This window comes from Pangasianodon hypophthalmus, chromosome 2 (genome assembly GCF_027358585.1).
Source record: "Pangasianodon hypophthalmus isolate fPanHyp1 chromosome 2, fPanHyp1.pri, whole genome shotgun sequence".
Lineage (NCBI taxonomy): Eukaryota > Metazoa > Chordata > Actinopteri > Siluriformes > Pangasiidae > Pangasianodon > Pangasianodon hypophthalmus.
In genome coordinates this window covers 34,223,851-34,250,437 of record NC_069711.1, presented here as the reverse complement: position 1 = coordinate 34,250,437, position 26,587 = coordinate 34,223,851, and the positions used below count along the sequence as shown (strand labels likewise).

Below are 26,587 nucleotides of genomic sequence, written 5' to 3'. Positions count from 1 at the left end.
GGCCACTGTGTCAGTACTAGTGATGGAGGCGTGTCCACCGTGTTTCAGTACTAGTGATGGAGGCGTGGCCACTGCGTGTCAGTCTTAGTGATGGAGGCGTGGCCACTGCGTGTCAGTCCTAGCGATGGAGGCGGTGCCTCTGCATGTCAGCACTAGCGATGGAGGCGTGGCCACTGTGTCAGTACTAGTGATGGAGGCGTGTCCACCGTGTTTCAGTACTAGTGATGGAGGCGTGGCCACTGCATGTCAGTCCTAGCGATGGAGGCGTTGCCTCTACGTGTCAGCACTAGCGATGGAGGCGTGGCCACTGTGTCAGTACTAGCGATGGAGGCGTGTCCACCGTGTTTCAGTACTAGTGATGGAGGCGTGGCCACTGCATGTCAGTACTAGTGATGGAGGCGTGGCCACTGCGTGTCAGTCCTAGCGATGGAGGCGTTGCCTCTACGTGTCAGCACTAGCGATGGAGGCGTGGCCACTGTCAGTACTAGTGATGGAGGCGTGGCCACTGCATGTCAGTACTAGTGATGGAGGCGTGGCCTCTGCATGTCAGTACTAGTGATGGAGGTGTGGCCACCGTGTTTCAGTACTAGTGATGGAGGCGTGGCCAGTGTGGGTCAGTACTAGTAATGGAGGCGTGTCCAGTACGTGTCAGTACTAGTGATGGCGGCGTGGCCAGTGTGGGTCAGTACTAGTGATGGCGGCGTGGCCAGTGTGGGTCAGTAGTATTGATGGAGGCGTGGCCACTGCGTGTCAGTACTAGTGCAGGAGGCGTGGCCACTGCATGTCAGTACTAGTGATGGAGGCGTGGCCTCCCACTTCTCACAAGCAATGAACAGTACTGCAATAAATTGCGTCTAAATCAGGTAACAATCAAGTCAAACTTGTCAAAAAAAACAAAACACAAAAACACACCAACACAACTTTGTCACCATTTTGTTGTTTATTTGGCCACCAGTTTATTTTTCCACATTTTTTTCCTTTTTAAGTGTGATGGAATGCTTAGTTTCTCTCAACTCCTTCATTCCTCTTTCGCTCTTTATATCTTTACACCTTAGAATAATAATAAAAAAAAAGAAATACCATTACACAAGTCCCTCCCTGTATAAACCCAAACCCTTCCCCATTTAACATCAACTCTCTGAACAACAGCAACAAACAGTTAGGGGATAAAACGGCACAATTACAACCCTGACCCTGGACGCGTGAAAGAAAGGAAACGACCCACCGGGCTGGGTTTACGGACACGCTCCCCCACCCTTCGCTGTTATCCGGTTATACACCACCCCTTCTGGTACCTACGTGATGGAGAGGAGACACAGAGCGAAAGATGGAATATTTCTGAAAATGTGTTTCAGTAACTGAGGTGAAATCTCTGCTGGCGTGAAGAACAATGTAGTGGTACAGAATTTTTCCCCCTCGCAGACTGACAGGGTCACCGGACCCTCGAGCGCTAACAATTACACAAATAAAAACTGGCAAAATAGAATTAAATACAACAAATAGATAACTTTTATATTGTTAAAAAAAAAAAAATCAGTAGCTACGTATTTAATGGTTATGGAGGAGGGGGAAAATAGAATGCACACAAGAAAAAAAAAAGGGAAAAAGGGAAGCTTGGTCTCGGCTACATCTGAATTTGAATGAAGTGAGAATGTACTTTTTTTTATTTTTTTATTTTTAGTTTTATCACCCCGATGCCCTGAGATAGATCTGTCCGTCCCAGCCACCAAACTCAAAACTCCCAAATTAAAAAAGGTCCTAATACCGACCCTTGTGGATCACCGGAGACGGCGGAACCTTCAAGATGCTAATTAACAGACAGGAGAAACGAGGTTTAATGCCAACACAAGGTTCAACAGTTGGGTCTCCGATCAGAGAAACTTTTTTTTTTTCTTTCCCCGTAACGGTGTTATTTCTTCTTCAAGGTCATCGGTCATGGTGGAAAAAGTCTATATGGTTGTTTGGGAGAAGTTTGAGGGTTCATGGGACAGGGAGGGCTTGGAGTAGTGGAAGTGGTGGTTGGTGAAGGGGTTCGGCTCTCCTCTCTTTCGCTCTCTCTCTCTCCCTCCCGTCCTTATAATTCGTCGTGTCCCTCTGCGTCTGAGTCGACGTCATCTGGTTCCTCAAGGTCCAAATCCTGCAAGAAGACAACAATGATTATTTGTTCATGACACCACGTCTTTACCAGAGCATTATTAAACGCTAACTCCCCAGAGCTTCCCGAGTATTTCTGCGTCAGTCCTGTCACCAGGTACTGAGCTCATCCTCAGTTCTGAGCCAAAAGCTCAGAACGATGGTGTAATGCACTGGAATTAGACTTCCTAGAGATAGTGGATTAGTGCCTTCCCAGAGTCAGAATGGGGTTCCACGTCCACATCTGGGTTGAGTCATTAAAAAAAAAAAAAAAAAAAAAAAGGCTCTAGTAAATTCTCGTTCAGGATATAACCTTGAAATGACTCGTCTAAGGCACATGTTCCCTTTCCTGATCGAAAAGAACCCCCTTGTCCTGCACATTTTAATGTTCTCCCTGCTTCACCACATCTACTTCAACTCAAGAAGGGCTGTTAATTAGCTGATCAGTTGAAGCAGGGCAGAGAAAACACAAAAAATGTGCAAGACAGAGGTTCTTCAGAACCAGGAGTAGGAACCTGCGCTCTAAGGAAATAAACAACCCGGGTATTATTTTCTCTTTGACAGATTGTGCTAGTCATTGGCAAGATTGTTTGCTAACATGCTGGGAATACATACAAGGGCTGATGCAAGTGAAAGGTATGGGTCTTGACCTACAAAAGCTAGAAGATGGATTTGATTGAACTCAATCAGGAAGTCCACTGGTCAATTTGCGCATGCTGTGTTTATTTAGACTTTATCTTCTACATTCACAGCCTAAACCTAAACGTCTGGCAATGATGACCCTTAGAGACACAGAAATTGTTGGAAATGTTGGACAAAAATCCCTGATGGTACTCACATCAACCTCTTCATCATCGTCATCATCTCCTGCTGGTGCTCCTCCTTCCTTTCCTCCGCTCTCCAGGAACTTTGTAAAGCCCTCCAACGTTCTCTCGCCACTGTAGTCAATGATCTAAGACAGATAAATAGTACACAGGGTATTAGAACCTATGACTTGTTTAGAGTTGATTAGGATGTTGGCTGTGCCAAAGTTTGTTCTGGTAACATCAAACAAACCAGGACCTCAGGCCTGGACCTGCAGCCTGAGGTGGGACATTAACTGCCAGCTAACTGACTTTAGCCTGCATGGAATGACTTGATTGGTTTTTGGATGCCCCACATCCCATTCATTTTGGCTTTTCAGAACTTCAAACTATGCCTCATGACTGACTAGACTCATCAGCCTCAAGAAGTCCAGGTTTGATTTCATACCTGCTGACTGACCAGCGCATAACAAGGTCTTGATTTAGAACCAGGGATATAAAATAGTACCCAAAAATACTCCTACAACCTGCTGCCAAAGGCCATTATCCCCTGAATCCATATTTGGGCTTTCTTTCATGAGGAGGGGTAATAAGATACAGATTTCCTTGATGGTGGATTAGAACGGGACTGCACAAACAGGAACGTCCACATTCTACTGTTTGTTTTTTTTTTTTAATTTGTGCATTGTACTGTTTGGGTGCAGGATCTAATAAGGATGAAACAAACCATTTATAATCTCAGAAATGGCAGTAAACAAGGGGCATTTCACAGCATGGGGCTGAGTGCCAGCTGCCTCTCAAGAGCCCAGGAACAGGGGCAAACACCCACTTCACCCATTCAACAAAGAACCACAGAGAAGTGGATTAGAGGTGGGTTAAACCGGCAGGAACTTGCATTAGCAACATATCAACCACGGCTGTAAACAAGCCCGAGTGGCCAAGCGCCACTCGACTGCCCGCATCTCACGGGGCTGGTTTTGACCGGAAATTTTTGGCACACGACACAACGGGTGCTAACATCTTCCAAACTGTAAACAAGTGTTTCTAAATGAGGAAAGCATTGATGGAGGGGATTCACTGGGTTGCCATTTCTCCCACCTTCAAAATAACCAGAAGATGAGTATTTGAAAGGTGCGAGACAATGAGATGATGTCATCTGACTGAAACCACATCTACAAACATTACGACAATTAACACACACCTTCACCCTGAAGATCCAGTTTACTCTAGGGTACGGTTCTGATCCTAAACCGAGACACTTCTATCTATCTAATCATCACGGGTTGCAGTTAAAATTAGTAGAATAGACTCAGTGGAGCTGGTTATTAATAAACAGGTCATCTCAACCTGGCACAATGTCTTAGCCTGCGATCAACTATTCCCGGAGGCAATTACCAGCAAGCCAAGTCTTTTTTAAAATTTATTTTTATTTATTTTTAAGAATAAGACAGCACATGTTTGGTGTACAGCAAGAGACACAACTGGGCCTGCTTGTAAAGTAGTGCTTGGACCCCGATGATCGCTTGTGGTGGTGGCGGCACCAATTGTCTATTTACTACCTTTCTTTTAAACCTATATTAATATTTCCATTTCATGATATTTAGTATTAAAGTCATTCTTATGTGGTTATGAATTAAACCTTTAGCTTTTTGAAACTTTCTCTCAACAAATACTAAGTAATAATAATAATAATAATAATAATAACAACTAATAATAAGTAATGAGCGTATTTAAAGATTAGCCCACCTCGAGTCAATGTTCAATCTGAAAACATGATTATATCATTATTTTATTAAATTAGATCCGTTTCTAACCTTTTAGATTATTGTATAAGAGACATGATATTATATAAATCAGTGAATGTATAAGCCTCACCTTGCGATCATCTCCTGCTGGGAAGAACTTGAGCGTGGGGAAACTGTGGACTTTAACAGCCTCGATCTCATTGGCTGTGGAGTCCATCTTAGCCACCACGATGTCTGCGTGGTCCTTGTATTTCTCTCCCAGCTGATCCCAGATCGGAGCCAGCTGTTTGCAGTGACCGCACCAGGGAGCATCTGATGCAAAGGAACGCAAAATCAGGATGGGGAAAAAAAACTAACTGCCTCATAGCTGATTTTTGTGCTTTTGGTGTTGGATTATAAAACCTGCTTACAGAATTCGACAAAGACGTTCTTGGTGGTGTCGAAGACGACTTCCTCAAAGTTCCTGCCCACCAGGACCTTGACTGGGTTCTTGTCCCAGTCGTCAGGAATGTCCTGGCTCATAAGGTGAGGCTGTGGACGAAGACACGAGAGTTATGCAAACAAAGGAACGTATGCGAATCTACAATAACGAGTTCTCTTTATGGGCGGAGTCTTCTCGTCTCTCGTTACGAGGTTAAAAACGACGTGCACCTTGAGCTTGCCCTCTGTGAACGCTGTGCAGAAGGTGACGATGTTCTCGGCTGTGATCTCTGAAGACTCGGGTTTGTATTTGGTCATCTCGTCCTCCAGGGTGATGAGGCGCAGGGCGGGGCACTCTTCCTTCTTCAGACCGAAGAACTCCAGGATGCGCTGGTTATCCTCCACCTCGCTGTCGATGTAGATGAAGAGGATCTGCAAGCGTAGGGTAGCACACAGTAAAGTGCAAGTATACAAACTACACAAACATTACATCATATTTATAATCAGATGAAGTAGAAATACACTGTGTGGTGGAACACAGAGGCTGGGAACATCGTTATTATCGCACGTTAGGGGTGTGACCATACATCATAATGAAATACAAATAACTGAAGTATATCATTACTGATACAATGATGACATAAGCTTTTTCAAAACTGAAACAAGTATGTAAAATAAAATTTAAAAAAAGCACTACATAATACCACTTATTAATTGGTTTTGTAGAAACGCACACTATTTAAATGAGCTCTCAAACCTAAATGTGATGCATGTTGTGAACGTCTACTTCAGTTTTTATTTTTTTTTTCTATTTTTAAGCTATATTTTATTCCAATGTTGTAAAAATAGCTCACACAAGTCTATACAGTTTCTGCGTAGGATTATGGTAAATACGAAACAAAGATTTATTGTACCAATAGGCTTCCGACAGTCAGTCATGTTTCTGTTGGTGTTTTGATGAGTTACAGCATTTAGACACTTTTTGCAGAATGAAAATCGGCTTATTCAAAAGAACGACAGCTTGTCTTTTACTATTAATGCTAAAGTTTCATTTTACATATAAAGAAAAAGATCATTCAGTAAATGGAGAAATATAATCATAATATCACAAATACCACGACCGCTCACGTCTTGCAGCAGTTCTGATACGACGTGCTACGCTAATCATGTTCCTCTTTAGTCAGTTTTTAAAAATAATATTCTGCATCGTAAGATTATCATAGAGGAAAGCTAATTAGCTCCTGTATTCCAGTTAACGTTTTTACGCACCTTGCCCTTGAAGCCCTCTGCTGCTTTCTTAAAGTGGTCCAGCTTCTCCTGGAAGTCTTCGCTTGCTTTGGGAACGAACAGCAGAATGTGGGACTTGATGTCTCCTCCGAAGATTTTGGGGGCCGTCTGAGCGATAGAGGGAGAAAAAAAAAAAGAAAAGAAAAGAAAAATACTGTAAAGCGTGCATGAACACATTTCAATCTTAACTCCCACTATCTGCATGTGCATATATGCAAAATGCAATCTGACCTTTCACTACAGCTTCCCTTTAGTTTTAAACACTTATTAAACAGCATGAGTGTGTGTTGATATATATAAAAATGGACATTTGATATCCAAATGACTGATTATATTCTTCAGAGATTGAAGATGGATGATTTTCATATAACTAATGATAAAAGCTAACCCCGCCCACTGAGGTGGCATGACAGATAACGTTACCATTAACCTTATCCTCACCCTTTAAACCCTGAGTGTAACTAAGGGAAGTGAACATGCAGTGGATCAGGACGTTTACCTGCTCGGTGAACTCGATGACCAGTGGGAGCTGATTGGCCTTGATGAAGCTCAGGAGGTTCTCTTTGGTGAGCTCGCCATCGAATGTGTTACGGCCTTCGTCAAACTGAAACACACAGAACGGCAAGACAGGTTACGCTTTTTTTTTTTTTTTTTTTAAAAACACAAAAGCATGTTACTGTTACTGATGTTGAGGTGCCAATACTTATGACATCTGTATCTGTCAGTCACAGAGAAGGAGGCGTGGCCTTACCGTACGCATCAGCTGCTTTAATATTTCACTATTATTAGCATCTACACCTCACGCTAGAGCCAGGTATTTCAAATCAAACCTTCTTTACGACTCCAGTTTGCATAACTGCATCGTTCGACTCGGATAAAGTTCATCCTTATGTAACAGTAATTAACTGTTTCAGCTCCAGCTCTCCAGAAGTCTGTTATGATATTTAATATTATCGGTCATGGGGTTATTTCATAAACCATAAACAGCTTTGACACTTACACACACCCAAAAAAAAAGGACGTTTAATTACGCTTAAAGAAGACGTTATCGTATACTCGTCACTGGATCTTCATTACAGTAGCAGGTCTTATACAACCCTCCTAATCTGCTAATGGTTCGTCCCTAAGCTTCACATTCCCTCGGTATAAAAATACACATCAATCAACGCAACGAGACACCATGATGAGGTGACGAACATCAAATCCACACGTCTACCGTGGACGATTTCTCAGAACAGAAACCTGACTAATGATTGCATAACCCTATAATCAGCACCCTAAAAAAAAGTGGGAGATCAAATTAAAAAATGGAAAATAATCAGAAAAAAAAAAAAAAAAAAGGTAGGATGGGTGATGGAATGATAAACGAACTGTAATATTATATGAAGGATGAGCAGTCAGTAAAGAGGCGTAAAATAATCACAGAGCCAGACACGGCTAAAAGGAGGCAGGAAGCCGGGGGTTTATTTTAGCGTAAGGGGTGTGTGTGTGTGTGTGTGTGTGTGTGTGTGTGTGTGTGTGTGTGTGTGGTGATCCCGGTGTGGATTGAGGCCAGTGTGGGTCAGGTTACCTGGCTACGACAGAGACGTGGGGTAATAAAGAAGGAAGAGTCTGACACGCTGACACTCCATACTTAATGTAATGAGTGTGTAATGTATAGAGCTTTACATTCCAGGTCAGAGGGTCAGTGAAGGAGGCGTGGCTTCTATACTCATCAGTCCCAGTGAAGGAGGCGTGGCTTCTATAGCCATCAGTCCCAGTGAAGGAGGCGTGGCTTCTATAGCCATCAGTCCCAGTGAAGGAGGCGTGGCTTCTACACTCATCAGTCCCAGTGAAGGAGGCGTGGCCTGTGTGCGTGTGTGTGTCAGTCCCAGTGAAGGAGGCGTTGCCTCTGACTGTCAGTTCTAGGAATAGAGGGCGTGGCCTGTGTGCCTGTGAGTAAGTGAGTGAGTGAGTGTGTGTGTGTGTGTGTGTGTGTGTGTGTGTGTGTGTTAGTCATAGGAAAAGAGGCATGGCATGTCAATTTCATTGAAGGGGCGTGGCCTATGTACCTGTCAATCATAGAAAACAAGGCGTGGTCTACGTAGCTATGCTCTGATTTAACATACAACACATTTACGCTAAATCTTTTCAGGAAAAGTCTACTTTCTATTGGTCAGTAAGGGTGTATAAAGTGGGCAGTGAATAAGGCGGAGCTTTGACACAATAATACTACTTCCTGTTTACGACAGCAATCAAACAGATAAAAATCTAACAGATGTTTTAATGTGTAGCAACTGCTAGGGGGGAAAACAGTCCCAGATTAAACGCAGGGAATTTGACACAGGCAATTAAAATGTTAGGAAAAATTTTAAACACCTTCTTAAAGAGCACAACGCCGTCCTTCGTGACCTCGAACTTGGAGAACACGGCATCGTCGGAGGTGATCCCGAAGGGAATGTCATCGATGGCCTCGGCTGCTTTGATGAAAGCCTTGGCACCATCAGACTCCACGTCCTGCGCACACACACACACACACACACACACACACACACACACACACACACACACACACACACGCACACACGCACACACACGCTCATCATTCACAGGTAACACACATCACGTTTAACCACCTTTAGTATATAAATACAGCTGTTTAAACACAGTGTGTGCCAGTAACCAGCAGAATGAGTGTAAACACACGCGCGCGCACGCACACACACACACACACACACACACACAAAGCTAATAATCTGAGAAAATACCTTTAACAAAAAAGTCACTCAAAGCATAGAGCTCTTCAGATGCTGAAATCCATTCCAGTATCAGTTTTATTGTTTAATTTAAAAAAACAAAACAAAAAAACAAAAAAAAAACCTCGAATCTCTTATCTAGTATTTGTTTGAGAGAATTAAATAAAACTGAAAAGTGAGGCAGTGGGGTTAAAATTAGTCTAATTCTGCAGATTAGCGTGACGTCAGCTCCGCGTTCGCCTGCCGGAGATCGTTTTAAACCACACTGACCTTGAAGAAGCCGATGACGGCGACCTCGTTGTCGGCGATGAGCGACTCGGCTTGTGTGACCTCGCTGAGCGCGGTGGCGGCCGGTCCCGTCTTCTTCTTCAACCAGTTCACGATGTCATCAGCCTGACGACCAGCTACACACCCGAGACACAAAGACGTCACATGACCAAACAGCCATGAATATAAACTTTTACTGCCCTGAAACGGATGATTTTCCTGTAACAGCACGTCCCCCAGTGTTTTATTCCTCTTACACCACAGCAATTTACCAATGATTACAATTTATAGCTACATTTAACGTAGTTACTTCAAGTTAGTTCCTGTTCTCACTTACGTTATAGCAGCTATAAACAGTCGTTCCCTCATCAACCTCTCTTTCTTCTCTCTCGTAGTTAAATCAAACAAACAAACAAACAAAAAAAAAAGGCAGCTTGTCATGTTACCGAGCAACCACAAATCGTAAACGCCTCTGTCCTGAAGATGTCTGAAAACTTAAAGCTACAGCTTTACCTCTGACACTGGAGACTCCTTCCATATCAACGATTTTTTTAATCTGTTTATTATTAGTGAAGCGTCCGCTGTAGGAGTCCCTGCGAATGAGCTGTTACTATAGAAACGATAACGTATTAGAACGAGCGCATTAATATAAACCTGCGCTACTGTCAGACCTGCTGTTATAGAGAATTAATCAACACCTTCTGACCAATCAGAATCCAGAATTCAACAGCGCCGTGGTGTAAATGCTATGTACACAGCAATGCGATGTTTACACAGATTTTTATTTTCTTTAAATCTAGAGTGACTTATAGTTCAGAAAATATGGTAAAATATGGCTTAAATCGTAATCATGAGCTTGGACTCGTTTCTTTTATTAAACAGGCTTAAATCATGAGCTCGCATTCATTTGGTTTAACAATCAGCTCGTATACCTTTATTACTATTATTTACTTTGTGTTTTGCGTTTTAAAAATGTGACTACAGAGCGTCTTATTCGCATTTGGAGATTTGTACATTCGTGGTTTTGTGCAATGTGAAAGAAAAGCTCGTTTGCTGTAATAAATCAAACGATAAACCGGAACAAACCGGTTTGGTTCCTAACTCAGCTGAACAGATAATGAGCAAAATAATTATGCTAATCATGTAAACTAACTCCTGAAAGTAACACTTTCTAAACAGGTTCTTTTGACTTTTCAGTCTAAGACACTGAGCCTGTTCACTCAGGGTGGAGTCGCCACTTAAAGCAACACAACAGGCTGAAGGAACGAGCTGCGAGTACGAGACGGCGTTGAACGCTGACGCAACAGCAGTGTGGGTCATTAACTGGCTTCAGAGCCGTCTGAGCTCAGACCAACCCCGAGCCAGCAAAACCCAGACTCGAGCAAATGCAACACTTTTTTTTTTTCCTTCTCTGCTCAAAATTACGCTGACGTTCGGTCTGAAATTGTCCCTAATCTCTGTTTCCTGCGTCGAGCACCATTTCAGGGAACAGAGTTCTCACCATCCACACAAATGTCAACTTTAAGGACAAACAAAGTAACCAAGCTGACTACAAACCCAACACATGACTACAGAAACGACTTGAAAACGACTGAAAAATGTTGCCATAGTAACAACTTTTGTGTCACGTTTTGTGGCCTAATCTACCTAAAAAGTTTCCCGCCCCTTTAAGGTTTGCCTGATTTTCTTCATACTCATGTACGTTTTTTGATAAACGCCAATCAGCCATAAAATACCAAACGTGCTTACGGCACATTCACATTTAGCCACGCCCACAAAACTCCATAAACGACAAAATGGCGACTAAACGGTGAAAGAGCGCCTCCTAAATCCGCCGAGAGCCAAATCCAGTAATGCAGCTCAGCCATTGCAGCGCATCAGCTTCCACAGACACACACTAACTCCTCCTCCTCTTTTTAAAGGGCGCCGTTGTTGTACTTTTGTCCTGATTGAACGGTTAGTATCCGTTTATAAATTCGCAGTAAATCATCGTCCATGTCAACGATTCGACACTGAAGCTGATCAATCGAGGGTCACATTAGTACGCGAGTTTACATGGACTCAGGAGCGAAACGTCGGATACGAACATTTTTTACATACGAACTGGATCTTCATGAACGAGTAAATTTAGTCGTATTCAGCGTGATGAGTGAGTTTCAGGGTTTTGAGTGAGCAGGAACACCACAAAATAGCAAAAATAGTGCACTATAGCGTGAACACAGCATCATTTTGGATGCAGCCAGGAGCGTAAATTCAGTGCAGTGCTGAGGAATACGGATACATATAGCTACACGAGTATATATCAGCAGGGCTAGCATGATGTAATGCTGTATAATTAGTATAAATACAAATTTTAAAAAAATCCATATTGAATTCCATATTGAATGTTAACAAATGAGAAAATAGGCGAGTAAGCAAGCAAATAAATACATGATATAATATAATAAGTAAACAAATAGTTAAATAAATAAATAAATAAATAAATGTTTACTGGTGAGTCAAAATGGTCATGTGATTTAAATTTCTCATCTTTGCGTGCACTTATTAGCGTCTAATCACAACCAATCAGAGGTTCAGTGATACGATGAGATCATAAATTTAGGCCACTCCTGGATTGTCTGCTCAGTTCAGGAAAAAATAAACGCATGCTGGAGAAACAAAGTGTCTAATCGTATCTAAGCTCAGCCTCCCGGAGCGTACGCCGAGGAGCGTACGCCGAGGAGCGTACGCCGAGGAGCGTACGCCGAGGAGCGTGCTGCACGGAGCCCAGGCGAGGGACGGCCGAGTTCCTCAGGATCCGGTTACACGAAGCAAAACCACAGGGCAACGTGAGGATCAGCACGCACAGCTGCTCAGAGAGGAATCTCCCCGAGTGTGGAGGAGGAGCAGGAGGAGGAGGGGTATTACACACACACACACACTCTCTCTCTCTCTCTCACACACACACACACACACACACACACACACACACACACACACACACACACACATACAGAATGACTTACACATACTCAGACTAGCTGTGGTCATGCTAAAGACATTCACAGCTGCTCTGACTGCTGAGCTCATGCATGCGATGATAACTGCTCAGAAACTGTTGATTAGTTTTCTATAACTGCAGCTCTGACTAGCGCAGGTTTATATTAACACGCTCCGTCTAACACGTTATCGTTTCTATAGCAACAGCTCATTCACAGGGACTTGCTGTACGACGGACGCTCCGCTTTATATACGGATCAAAACACGTGTGCAGTCATTAATGTGAGGTTTATTTAACGTTTATGGAAGGAGTCTCCAGTGTCAGAGGTTAAACTCTGACATCTTCAGGACAGAGGGGTTTACGCTTCTTTGCGGTTTCTCGATAACACGATGCAACAAGCTGCAGTTTTTTTTGTCTTATTAACTTCCAGAGAGAGAAAAAAAAGAAGCTGCTGAGAGAACGAGTGTTTATAGCTGCTATAACGTAAGTGACAACAGGAAATAACTTGTTTCACAAACATTAAATGTAACTATAAAGGGTAAAAAATATATAGCATTCTTTCATCAATGAAAATAAATTGTAATTGATTATTTTTTTTATTATTTGCTGTGGTATAAAAGAAATAAACCACTCTGTGTAACTTTCTTTATTTACATGGACATGTCCTTGCACTTGATCTGCTTTGTAAAGCTCAACAAAATGGCCGCCAAATGAATAAATTAAAATTATACAGTTATTAAATGTACTAATATAGTTTAAGAAGATAGTTAATGATCCCTGACCTGTGTACTCTTTGGGCGTGGCCTTCTCTCCACCCTTGAAGAACTTGATGGTGGGGTAACCGCGAACCCCGAACTCCTGCGCCAGCTCCGTCTCCTCCGTGGCGTCCACTTTGGCCAGGCGGATGCCCGAACCCTCGCCTTTGAGAATTCCTGCTGCTTTGGCGTATTCGGGAGCGAGAGCCTTGCAGTGACCGCACCATGGTGCATCTGTAACGACCACGATAAGAACCAGACGGTGAGCCGATAACACGACCGAAAAATTCACATAACACAATCTGATACATTCACTGTTTTTTTTTTTTTTTTGGCGAATAAAGTCGGTTTGATTTCAGCGGTTTTATAAAATTATTACTGTAAAAGATCTTAGGAAAATGTCAGATAAATACTACAAATACTACTAATGAAGATCCTCTAGCGATAGACCTGCGATTAAAAAATAAACACACAAACGTGTGGAAATAAACACACAAACAGGAGAAAATAAACACACACTACACAGTGAGCTTGAGGTAATAATGATATTTCTGTCCATTAGCACGTTTAATTTACATTTTTTTTCCCATCGCCGTTACTGTATTGTGTCTCCGAGCTGCTACACAGTGTGTGTGTGTCAGTATCAGAGGTGATTCATGGGGGTCCAGAGGGGCCAAAGTCACCGTGCCAATAAGTTTACACCCCCTTGTAGCCAATCTAAATATAAAGTTATGTCACCAAATCAATTGCAATCAATAAATTGGGGTGAAATTGAGTTTTACTATGAAAAATATATGAAGCGTGTGGAATAAGAACAAAAACAGTTGGCTTTGTGTTAAGGTTTCGTGTAAAATGAAGAACATGAAAAAAAAGGCTATTTTTAATATTTAATAGTCAAATAGCAGATATAATTCTATAGTTTACAGTACACTGTAGAGTCCAGCATGTGTGTGTGTGTGTGTGTTACATGAACATGGGCTTGTGAACAAATTTACAGCTGAATAAACTCGAATCACAGGCACAAAGTCGTGGTGAAATGCATCAAGCACATCCACAAAGGTGTAATTAAGTCCGATACTGATGTCCGGACTGATATCGGATCAGATTTGAGCTCGTGACGCGGCTCATATACGTCCATGCAAAGTGGCCGTGCTGTTTTGTATAAATTTGCGTAACCAAGTTGATCACAGAAAGTAGATTTGTTCACTCTGATAATATCAGGATCAGATTAGTGCAATGGCTGGTAATGAAACAGCTCAGGTGCAAACTTCCTGTCTAAACGAGCTCAGTACGATGATTAGTGCGCGTTACTGCTTAATTTTGTAATGCACTTTGTTTCCTAAAATTTTAAATTTTTATATTTATGCTCATAGTTGTCATAGCTTTATAGTTTCTTTATATTTATGCTTCTCTTCATGCTTAACTTTCTCTTCTCTCTTTTACTTTCTTATCGTACCTTACAGTGTTTACCTTATTGATATTATTTTTGTTTCTTGTATTTTACTGTTATTACTAAGCACCAGTACACCAAGGCAAGTTCCTCGTACATGTAAACACACGGTACTCGGCAATAAAAGGGGATTCTGACACTAAAAATAAAAAGAAAAGATCAGGAAGGTGGCTTTATTTGTTTGTTTGGATTGTTTGTTTTTGTTTTAAACCATGCTTCTGAAAGAAAGAAAGAAAGAAAGAAAGAAAGAAATTCTCTTGCAATAAAGTACACTAAGTGGAATTAATGTGCTGCATGACCGAAAAGGTGCAGAGGACATTCTGCTGCAGAGATCTGAGGATGCATTGATTAACTTTATTCCCCTGCATTAGTCATTTCTGCCTTTTGTATGATGCAAGTCCAAAGTTCATGACTTCTTGTATTTAAACTTCGTGTAGTTGTACACGTCGACCTAAGCACTTCAGAGGAGGCACTTCTCTCCTCCCATCCACAAGCTTTAACCCTCCTCCGCCACAAAAACCTCGTGGAGCTCTCTGACTGGGTAAAAAAGTCCAACCAGGAAAAAAAAAAAAAAAAAAAAAAAAAAACACACTCGCCTTATTCTTCTTCATCTCACACCCGTATTCCTTACAAATCCCGCCCTCTTCTCTGTGATTGGTTGTTTTCGGGTCTCACCTACGCTACTATTGGTCGGCTGCTTCATCAATCGTGGTCTGTAGTTGCTACGGTGACTCGAATGATTGAGTTTTAAACTGTCCAGTCAAGCGCTCGGAGGCGGATATAATAAGCCAATCAGAACACGGGATTCCCAATACTGGCCAATCATAGCGCGGGGAGGCGGGATATATCGAATACGGATGAGGAAAGAAAAAAAGTTTCGTGAATTGCCAATGAAGTACATAAAATCCAAAATGGAGACACGGAGATTCATAACGTAGATAAAAGAGAGACAAAGAGAGAGCGAGAGAGAGAGATAAACCGGGATGTTGGTGTTTTTGTGTGAAATGTGTGTTAGATAACATGTTTTCGCGCTTTAATGCGTTTTAAAGCTCTAAATGACAGCTAAGTTCCACGTCAAACGGAGTGTGAGAGAGAAAATGGCTCCTGAGAGGAAAAAAAAAATAACCACAAGTTTCAATTCCTCAAAAACACCTCAGTGTTCATCATGTGTGGCTCCGAAAAATAAGAAAACACACACAAACACACAAAAACAGCCCGAACTACTGACTTCCTGAAGCTACAGTCCAGAGTCTGAGCTGAACTTTTAACACCCACTGGGTTTCCTTTAGTCATAATTATAATCATAACAATAATCATCATTATAATCATAACAACAACAACAAGAATAAGGAATAATAATAATAATAATAATAATGACAATGATGTGAATCTAAAATGTGAAAAAGATGAGAAAGTAAGCAAGGCATCCTCACTTCACAAAAATGCCACTTTCTTAAACTTTCTTAAACTGATTTTTAAACTTTTCAGACTTTCCACATGTTTATTTTTGAAGCTTCTTCATGAACCCTACAGTGAGAAGAAGAAACTTCAATAAGCTGCAAAAATGCACATGTGGAAAGTCTGAAAAGTTTAAAAATCAGTCTAAGAAAGTTGTGAAGTGGAATTTTGTGAACTCACTCACACATTATATATATATACACACACACACACACACAAAAACACACACAAAATGTGATGTGCATTAAAGACTACACAGTGTTTAGGGGTTTTAATCTATCATCATATTCATACTTTTCCAAAAAGTTTTGTGAATATTCATTTCCAGATCGATGAAGGATGAATAATTATACATCTTCACTTTTTTTTTCCCTCCCAGAACTGAAATCTAATTAAACACCAAACAAAACTAAAAGTAGACCAGAAGTACAGAAGTCTGCATTTATGCATTTCCTTTTCATCCATTTTTTTTAATGCACTGGTAAGTAAGACTTCACTGAAGAAGTAAACTTCTGTAAATTAAAAGAGAACAACAGCGTTACAGTCAGTTGTGCTTTTCAGTTCTTCTCCATGTTTAACCACTGACACACCTCTGCACTGGAGCTGAAGTGGACAGGTGCTGCTACAGAGAGGTAACAAACATCACTACTACAGTCAGAGGCGTTGAATTCTTATAGCTATAAACATGTTTACATGCATTTGTTAAAATTATTATTATTATCATTTTTAAAAGAGTGCAAACTTCGTAATGAAGTATGAAAGGAGGCGTGTCTGGCTGGAAGGGAAGCTTCTCCATGCCACCTCAATCATCTTTACATCCACACACACACACACACACACACACACTGCACGCGCTCTGTGCAGCTTTAATGCACCTGAGCAGGTGAATAAAACCCTAACGCCAGGTAGAAATACCTATGCACGGTGATGCACGTGCATCCTCATCCTCATCATCATCATCATCACTGATGTGGCTGTTTAACTTCCGTGTTGTTAAATGATGGACAGTGCGCAGGAACTGACTGTCACGCGCACGCTTAAGAGAAGAAATAGAAGAAGAAGAAGAAGAAAAAGAAGGAGGAGGAGAAGAAGAAGAAGAACTCACAGAACTCCACCAGGAGGTTGGGGTGAGCTTCCAGCGCCTCGTCGAAGTTACTCTTGGTGAGCACGAGCACGTCCTCCTCCTCGGTGATGTGAGCCGCGGCCGCGACCACGAGCGCGAGCGTGCACAGGATCACCGACTTCATCACGAGCACCTTATTTCTTTTCTTTTTTTCTTTCTAAGACTTTCAAACTGCTTCTAAGCTTTATCCCTGTTTGTTTGTTTGTCTGTCTGTTTGTTGCTGAGGCTAGAACTCCTGCGCTACTAAACGTGGCAGCCAGCAGCGCGCGCGCAGGAAACCGGTAGAGGGGTCGGAGCCGTGTCGCGCGTGCGCATTTATCAGCTCACACGCCGTTCGTGTTGAATTGTGAGTGGACCAGCGGGCGCGCGACACCCGGAAGTGAATGGAGCGCTGTGCGTGCGTGCGTGCGTGCGCGCGTGCGTCCGTGTGTCTGTGTACGTGCGTGCGCTTCAGCGCCACATGGTTGCCACGGTTACTAGAACGCCGCGCGGGTGACGTCACCGCTTAGAGATGAGTCAGTTCAACTGGCAACAGATGGACCTCAATAATAATAATAATAATAATAATAATAATAATAATAATAATAATAATAATAATAATCATTTACAATAAACAAACAAAATGTAGCCAAAAATAAAACAGTGAAATAGTAAACAACAACAGCAATAATAATAATAATAATCTTTATTTATATTGCACCTTTAAAAATTAAAATGTAGTAAAATAGTAAATAATAATAATAAAAATAATAATAATAATCTTTATTTATACTGCACCTTTAAAAATTAAAATGTAGTAAATAGTAAATAATAATAATAATAATAATAATGAATAAAAGAGCTAAATAAAATAGTAAATAATAAAAATAATAATGCGATAAATAATAGCAGTGACAGAAAGAAGAAAAGGAACTATTTTATTAATATTATATATATATATATATATATATATATATATATATATAAAAGAATATAATATAAATAAACATATAATATATAATAAAAAAAATAAAAGTGCAATAATATATATATATATATATATATATATATATATAAGTAATGCAAATAATAAAACCTAGTTAAATGCTAAAGTGAGAAAAAAATATATTTATTTATTTATTTATTTATTTATTTTAATCAGTGATGGATGGAGTCTGAGGAAATGATTAACTGACTGAATTTGAACATAAACTTTGATCAGATCATACAGAAATAATCAGAACCGCATGTGCATAATTTATATTTCACAGAATAAAAAATATAACAGCAGTGAAGGAAATGCTTATTGTGTCAGAAATACTGTTTGTTATGGGAATAATATTCATTTTTTGTGATTTTTTTTTTTTAAATAATGGCTGAAACTGACAGCTAGTTGACACACAGGATAGCAAAATACAGTGCATGTACATGTACGTGTCTAAACGTGATGTTACGTGATGTGTCATGATTTATTTATTTTAATCCTGTTCTTTTCAGACCAGAGAACAGCGATGCACACAGTGGACACAGACGTGGACATGAACTGGACATGATCATGAAAATAAATCAATAAATCAATAAACTAATAAAAGCATCACTACACGCGTACATCAATATCACACGCTACACCTCAGCAGTTCAGTGTGTGTGTGTGTGTGTGTGTGTGATTGGTGTCTTTACACATCAGATCAGTGCATCTTTAGGACAATTATTCTATAGAAGGAATATCGTTTCTATAATATCATTCCAACAACACAGAAAATATTTACGCCTTCATAAAAAGATGATGTAGGATGTAGATCTCAATCACCTGAAAATTCCCTTCTTCAGAGTCACAGATTTATTGTAATATCTATACCAGTGTAATATAGTTAATATTTTATTAAAATATTTATATATACAATTCTGTGCAAAAGTCTTAGGCACATGCAGAGAAATGCTGTAGAGTAAAGACGCCTTCAAAAATAATGAAATTAAATGTTTCTACATTAAAAAAATCCTATAAAGAGTAAACAGTAAACAGTAATAAATGAAACAAAGTCGATATTTAATGTGACGATCCTTCGCTTTTAAAAAAAAACAGTATCTGAGGTGCAGTGTGTGCAGTTTTATAAGGAAATGAGCTGGAAGTGTTACTGAGCATCTTGCAGAAGCAGCCACAGTTCTTCTGGAGACTTTGACTGTCGACTCGCTTCTTATTTCTGCAGCGAAACCCAGCAGCCTTCATTATGTTTTTATCTGAAAAGTGCCTCTTATGGAATCTGCTGCTTTCTTTACTGACATACAAACATTTTTCTGTAACGTTTCATTTTGTGCTGGAAAACTAATGTTTGGAATCTAAAATGTTTTTGTACTGAATCAATAATGTAAAAGCCAGAAAATAAACATCCATAACAAAGTTTGTGCTAAAAAACACAGCACTGTATATATAAATATATATTATTAAAAACTGTTCAGACCTGAGTGCAGATGTAAATGTAAGTGTTACTGAGCTGGAGGTTGATCACGAGGCATTGAGCAAAAAGAGATAACGGTAAACACTGAGTCACACTCGGACCGCTCGGTCTCTTGCAGAAACGTACAGGAAGATGAGGAAAGAAACAAGCCGAGGGCAAACAGTCAGAGAAAAACAAATTACAGAAGTGGAAAACATCACAGGAGCAAGTGCAACATGCTGTACCTCGACAACATTATTCCGTTTTTAAGTACGAGTTTATTACGTCCAGTCACACTGGACATTTGATCATTACTGACTGCAGAGCAGCACTCAGGATCTCTTTATATATCTATTTATTTCATTAAACATTTTTATTATTTTTAAAGACACAAGACAGTCGAATAAATTAAACCCAAATATTATTCCGCTGCTGCACTGTCTGAAACGTTTAAATATATGAAATAAAAGTTATTATTATTATTATTTTTGAAGTTAAAATCATTTTGGCTGAAAAGAAGATAATCTGCACTGCTCCAACAGCAAAGTCGAACTATTTAACCCTGCAATACACACACACACACACACACACACACACACACACACACACAGAGTTCACACATTTACAGCTTCAGCAAACGTGCAAACACAGACAGTGTGAAAATGTGTGTGTGTGTGTGTGTATTGACCAGTTGTTAAATTCGTTAAGCTTCTCTTCCTGCTTTTCAACGACAGTCTGGTGCTTTTAGTTCAGTAAGTGATGATCTGTCAGTGTTTCTTCTGCCACATCATCACCATCACCATCACCATCATCATCATCATGACACACATGACAGCAACTTCCTGTCTGTCTGTCTGTCTCTCTATCTATCTATCTATCTATCTATCTATCTATCTATCTATCTGTCTCTCTGTCATCCATTTAAAATCAGATAAATGTATTAGCACTTTTCTTGCACAGCTGATGAAGGACTTTTGTCTGAAACCTCCTGTTTCTCTGGAAACCCAGTGTGTGCTACACTGCAATGTTCACTACATCCGCTAGACAGACGGACAGATAGACAGAAAGACAGATAGCTAGCTAGCTGGAGACAGGCACGCAGGCAGACAGAGACAAACAGACTGCCAGAGAGACAGAGAAACAGATGAATAGATAGATAATCAGACAGACAGACAGACACATAGACATAACAACTGACAGATGGACAAACAGACAGACAGCTTAATTTAAAATTAACAGATAGACAGATGGACAGATGGACAGAGAGATAGCTAACTAAGATAGATAGATAGATAGATAGATAGATAGAGGCATGCAGGCAGACAGAGACAAACATACAAAGAGAATGCCAGATAGACAAACAGAGAGACAGATAAGCAGATGGATAGATATATAATCAGAGAGACAGTCATAACAACTGACAGAGAGCTAGAAAAATTAACAGATAGACAGAAGGACAGATAGATAAACAGATAGATAGATAGATAGATAGATAGATAGATAGACAGGTGGACAGACATACAAACAGACAGGCAGACAGGTGAAAGACAGATGGACAGAGAGATAAGAAGACAGACAGAAAGACAGACAGACAGACAGACAGACAGACAGAAGGTCAGACAGTGAGACAGACAGAAGGTCAGACAGTGAGACAGACAGAAGGTCAGACAGTGAGACAGACAGACAGACAGATTGCACTGTACTTCATTAAAAATGATTTCCAGAGAAACAGAACATTTTGGATGAAAATTCTTCAGCAGCGTTATATATTTTTTTCTGTGGAAACTGAATGTGAAAAGTTGACTGTAAAGTTTCCTCCTGCAGATGACGGTGTGTCCTGACTGCGCTGTGGAGTTCTGATGAAGATAATCTCCTGTTTGTTCTGCCAGCGTGGAGTTGCACAGACAAATACACGTGCATGTGTGAGTGTGTGTGTGTGTGTGTGTGTGCTGTGAAAATAGCCTTCAGCTTTCAGCTCACAGCTTTCACGCATTTCACCAGAGCAGCAAGGCCGTGTGATTTCAAACCTCAAACACTCGTCTATCTGCAGCTCGCTCTCAGATCACACACCTCATTTACATCACAGAGACTCGTACTTTACCCTAAACACAAATTCACTTCAGCCTCAAATGCTGAAAAACGTCTGGAGAAAAACGACTGAAAAAGACAATATCAGTACTTTAGAAATAGGTCGTCGCATTTAGGGGTCCAAGCACCAAAGGTACTTGTTGTATTGTTTTTTTTTTCTCGACTTTTTCTTATCCTGATCTTTATTTTTTTTCTACGTTTTACATTTTGCTTCATTCTATTTTCCACTGATTTCTTGGGTTCTCCAAACACTTACACTACATTTTAAGCAAGTTTGTATAATATGTGTAAGCTACTGCACTTTTGCGAAGTAGTTAAATTTATTCTTGTATTGAAAATCATATATATTGTAGATCTTTGGTTTAATGTCAAACTAATTCACAGATTTACATCATATCCATGTAAAGGACACGACCACATGAACGCTAAATGATCTGTTCTTCTCACTATACAGGATTCCTATACAGTGGTATGAGTAAAATCCTATTAAAGGAATACTCCAGTGTTCTTCATTGTCATGTTCATTGTCACTTCAGATGCACGTATAATGAAAGTCTAAGGGCAGATGTTGAATTACAGGATACTAAAAAAGTACAATCGTTACACTGGAATAGGTTTGTTATGATGTCATGGTTAGTCATGGTGTATGATCAGATGATTACGTCACCAATGACTTTTTCAAAACGCCAAATAAAATACATTTGCCTCTTTTTCTTTTCCTCACAGCTGCTCTCTATTTCATCTGTGAGAAATACTGACAATGGGCCTCATTTATCAAGCTGGATACAAGTGGATTTATTCGTAAATCATTTGTATGAGCGTTTAGCTTTACAATCATTTGTATGAGCATTTAAACGAGAAATTTGATATTCACGAAAATCCTGTAAACTCGAAAAAACGTTCGTTCGTATCCTATTCGTGCTCCTGAGTGTGTGTAAATTCACACATTAGAAGACTAACTAACGTAAACCTCGACCTGATCGACTTCAGATCCTATAATCTGCATGGATTTCTGCACTTTTCTATCTGGAATATTCTGTGGAGTTTAAACTGTTTATTTTATGACGTTTCCAGCGTTGAGCAGATGCCCTTATCCAGAGTGACTTATAAAAGAGCTTTAGAGTCTCGATCAGAAACACGTCCTCATGCTAGTTCCCTCGCTCAGGGACTAAGAGCTCCATCCACAACATTTAGTCAAAACCAGTTGCTTTATTTTAATGGCATTAATTAAAGAATATAAAGATAAAGAAAGCAAGCTGACACAAACTCATAAATTAAGACAAATAAAACTAATTATTCAGTTATGACAAAAGAAACAGCAGCGTACAACAACAACGTATAACAACCGTAAACAAACTCCTCAGCTTACAAAAGATTTAGCGCTCGCTTTTATTATTAATATTAATCTTATATATTATTAAATATTTTTATTGGAGTAGATGTGAGTCAAAATATTTTCCGCTTCTGTTTTTCAGCCTTTACTCTGATCGCTCATTTCATGTTTCCACCTGTCTGTGCACGTGACCTTATATGGAGTTTTGTGGGCGTCACTACATGCAAATGAGTGTCAGCTGTGTCAGGAACACAGTATCAACACACGCACGCAAGTACGAAGAAAATCAGCTTTTACGAAACTTTTGTAAATCTGGCGGAAGGTTTTAGTTCGAGTTTGACTCACGCAAACATTTCCACACAATGTTACTAAAAGATTGACAAGTGAGGCCTAAGAGATTTTATAGTAATGTCACTCTCAAACATATATTTTGGAAAAGATTGCTGTGAGGAAAAGAAGTTTTGTACATGTTCTTGTAAAGAATAAAGATACTCCAGGAAGCGCTTGTTCTTTTTTTTCCCCCTAAAGGACCCTAAAGGAAATCCAGCTTAAAACACACTACAATAAAAAATATACACGAACTGTTCATGCATACGCTACAGACACGGTGGAGAGGGATTATATTGTTTTCCTTTAACGCACAATCGGAGACAAGGAGCTGGACTTCCTCAGTGTCAGATCATGACACGGCCTTGAGAGTGAGTCTATGATAAGGAAAGGTAGAACAATGGCTTATAATGAACAATAATACACAAACACATTACTGACATTACTACAGTTGTAAATTTCTAGAAACAAAGCATGACTTCAGCCTTTCAGTGTATCAGATAACGAGGTTCCATGAGGTCAAAGGTCACCTAGGGTGACTCCGAGTGTGTGTGCTGCAGAAACACACTTACTTATTTATGTGTCTTAAGTAAGGAGTAAACACTCCATGTTGCACTTTTAAAGTCAAATAATGAAATAAATAAATAAAGATGTGATGACGCAGAGTAACTGTTAGCACTGTGTCGTTGATTAATTTCCTATAACAACACATCAACACAAAGTGTTTCATTCAGCAATTTGGCAATAATTTTCCAACAAATTTTATTAATTAATAAACAACATGTCACTTTTTTTTATGTGTATAGTGACATTTAATGTATATTTAACAAAATATACATAATTACATTTAATTGTCACGTTACTGAGAAACCGCAAAGCATCCTGAAGGTGTTGGGAAACTTACAGCTTTAACTCTGACAGTAACAAAGCACTGACACTGGAGACTCCTTCCGTAAATGTTAAACAAACACGTCCTCACAACCTATCGACAATGACAGATGTCCGCTATACACTTGTTGTTACTATAGAAACAATAATGTAGTATTAATATAAACCTGTGATCTGCAGCTGCACTACTGTCAGAGCTGCTGTTATAGAAAATTCATCAACACTTTCTGACCAATCAGAAGCCAGAATTCAGCAGCACTGTGGTGTTATCTTGTTTTATAGCCTTAAAAGTTTAGTCATTACACCATTTTTAAAAAAAATACTTATTTATCAGAAAACACCTACCACACAGTTCACTTTGTGTGTCTATAATTACTGACTTCAGCCCATCGGTTCCTCCTGCACAAAGTATTGGCACCCCTGTGCTCAGGAGCACCAGTGAGCAGATATTATATCTGAGTGTTGCTTTAGTTTAGTGTGATCTCCTACAAATAAGGATGATAAATATTCTGATTCTGAAATCAAAGGTTGTGAAAAAAAACACCAAACGTTAAAAAGCCATGTTTCTGCTCGGCTCTTAGCCTCCTCTCTTTCTGCCCATCATTCAATTAGTTTGTAATTGGCTTTTTCCGTGCACATCACTAACAGGTTCAGAGTAATGGAAAATGACGCATCTCCTACAACCCCAGGGATGAGGGCAGTTACCATGACAACCCATTATCAGTATCTCATATGAAAGGTTGATTAAGAGAAAAGAGAACTGCGGAGAACCACAGAGGAGAACACTTCTGCGAATGATACAGAAAACACTCGTATTTTATCGTACTCTTGTTTAAAGAAACGGTTCGGGGGAAAAATTCAATGTCACAGTCACAGTAATCCCATTTCCCTAAATATAATCCATCAGCCCGCTATGTTACAAAGCCTTTTATTTACCTAACCACTTTCCTTCTCCTTCTGCCGAGCTACACTCCTGAGCTGCCGGTGATCCAGACCTCCCCCCCTTCACTCTGGACCTGTCCACCGGCAATGCTTCATACTGCCACGAAAACGCTTCAGCTGTTTTCCATGGACTACACCAACACACATTGTGCTCACACACACGCACACTACAGTGTAAACCCATATGAGGATGGGTTCTCTGTTGAGCCTGGTTCCTCTCAAGGTTTCTTCCTATCACCATCTCAGGGAGTTTTTCCTTGCCACCGTCGCCCTGCTTGCTCATCAGAGACGGCACACACACACACACTTCACTTTACTTTTGTTTGTGTAAAGCTGCTTTGAGACAATGACCTTTGTAAAAAGCGCTATACAAATAAAAATGAATTGAATTGAATTCTTCTAACACGTCACAATCCACCACGCTCCTTAAGATCTCAAAACTCCGGACTTCTGGTAGTTCCCAGAATATCAAAGTCTACAAAAGGAGGTAGAGCGTTTTCGTATTTAGCTCCTAAACTTTGGAATAGCCTTCCTGACAGTGTTCGGGGCTCAGACACAGTCTCCCAGTTCAAACGTAGATTAAAGACATATATCTTTAGCCAGGAATACACTTAACACTTAACACACACCATAACCTTGTGCTTCAGTACATCTGATTAATTGCACATTATGACTTAGGGCTTACTAATATTTGAACAGCAGCTACACTAATTCCTTTTCCACTTGTTTCCCTTCTTCTACCCATCCCGAGGCACATAGAGATTGTGCCAGCTCCAGTAGACGAGGCCAACCCTACGAGGATCCTGAGGCATCCAGAGATGGACCTGCTCCAGCCGGTTTCTGCCTCGTGAGGATCTGGGTGTTCAAAGCAACGCAGCTAACCCTATGTGGACTTTGAGGACTTTGAGGAAGACAACAACCTACATGACTATAAATAAATACAGAAAGGACATTGTTCATATCACACTCTCCAGTGTCACCCAGATGAGGATGGGTTCCCTTTTGAGTCTGGTTCCTCTCAAGGTTTCTTCCTCATATCATCTAAGGGAGTTTTTCCTTGCCACAGTCGCCTCAGTCGCCTCAGGCTTGCTCACTAGGGATAATTCTGTCTAACATCTAGGACTGTTTGCATGTTTTTGTTTCTGTTTGCATGCTTTTTGTTTCTTATGTTCTGTAAAGCTGCTTTGAGACAATATTCATTGTTTAAAGAGCTATACAAATAAAATTGAATTGAATTATTTCATTTTATTCCTTTATTATTAGTTTACTTTATTAATCCTATACTAAGGAAACAAATATTTTAAAGCTCTTGAGCTGAGCTTCCCAATTCTTCAGGATTTACATCCAGCTTGAATCAGACGCACCTGTTCTTTTAGGACTCGTCACCTTGCGGACTAAGAAAAATATTTTAGTGGACTGAACCAAGTCCTGAACCATCT

The 26,587-nt window shown here is 40.2% G+C and overlaps 1 protein-coding gene and 1 long non-coding RNA gene across 2 annotated transcripts; one reads left to right on the top strand and one right to left on the bottom strand.

Moving 5' to 3' along the window:
• Window positions 1-921: 921 nt before the first annotated feature.
• p4hb (prolyl 4-hydroxylase, beta polypeptide) lies at window positions 922-17,423 on the bottom strand. Its single transcript, XM_053232207.1, has 11 exons — window positions 17,139-17,423; window positions 13,153-13,359; window positions 9,394-9,527; window positions 8,747-8,884; window positions 6,888-6,992; window positions 6,371-6,496; window positions 5,333-5,533; window positions 5,092-5,212; window positions 4,812-4,993; window positions 2,972-3,085; window positions 922-2,137 (listed from the first exon to the last, which is right to left on the bottom strand). The coding sequence occupies exons 1-11, from the start codon at window positions 17,278-17,280 to the stop codon at window positions 2,075-2,077; spliced, it is 1,533 nt and encodes a 510-aa protein (XP_053088182.1). The 5' UTR covers window positions 17,281-17,423; the 3' UTR covers window positions 922-2,074.
• On the top strand, window positions 16,548-26,354 carry LOC128317967 (uncharacterized). The gene is made up of 3 exons (XR_008301369.1): window positions 16,548-16,665; window positions 21,395-21,492; window positions 23,134-26,354. It is a non-coding gene; the product is annotated as an uncharacterized LOC128317967 (long non-coding RNA).
• Window positions 26,355-26,587: the final 233 nt, after the last annotated feature.

Bases quoted from the DNA above. Each gene is read 5' to 3' on its own strand.
- p4hb (XM_053232207.1), bottom strand. From the start codon at position 17,280: ATGAAGTCGGTGATCCTGTGCACGCTCGCGCTCGTGGTCGCGGCCGCG. The intron at 6,497-6,887 runs GTAAACGTCCTG...TCTATCGCTCAG, and splicing joins TCATCGAGTTCACCGAGCAG to ACGGCCCCCAAAATCTTCGG. The intron at 5,213-5,332 runs GTGCACGTCGTT...CTTCGTCCACAG, and splicing joins TCACAGAGGGCAAGCTCAAG to CCTCACCTTATGAGCCAGGA.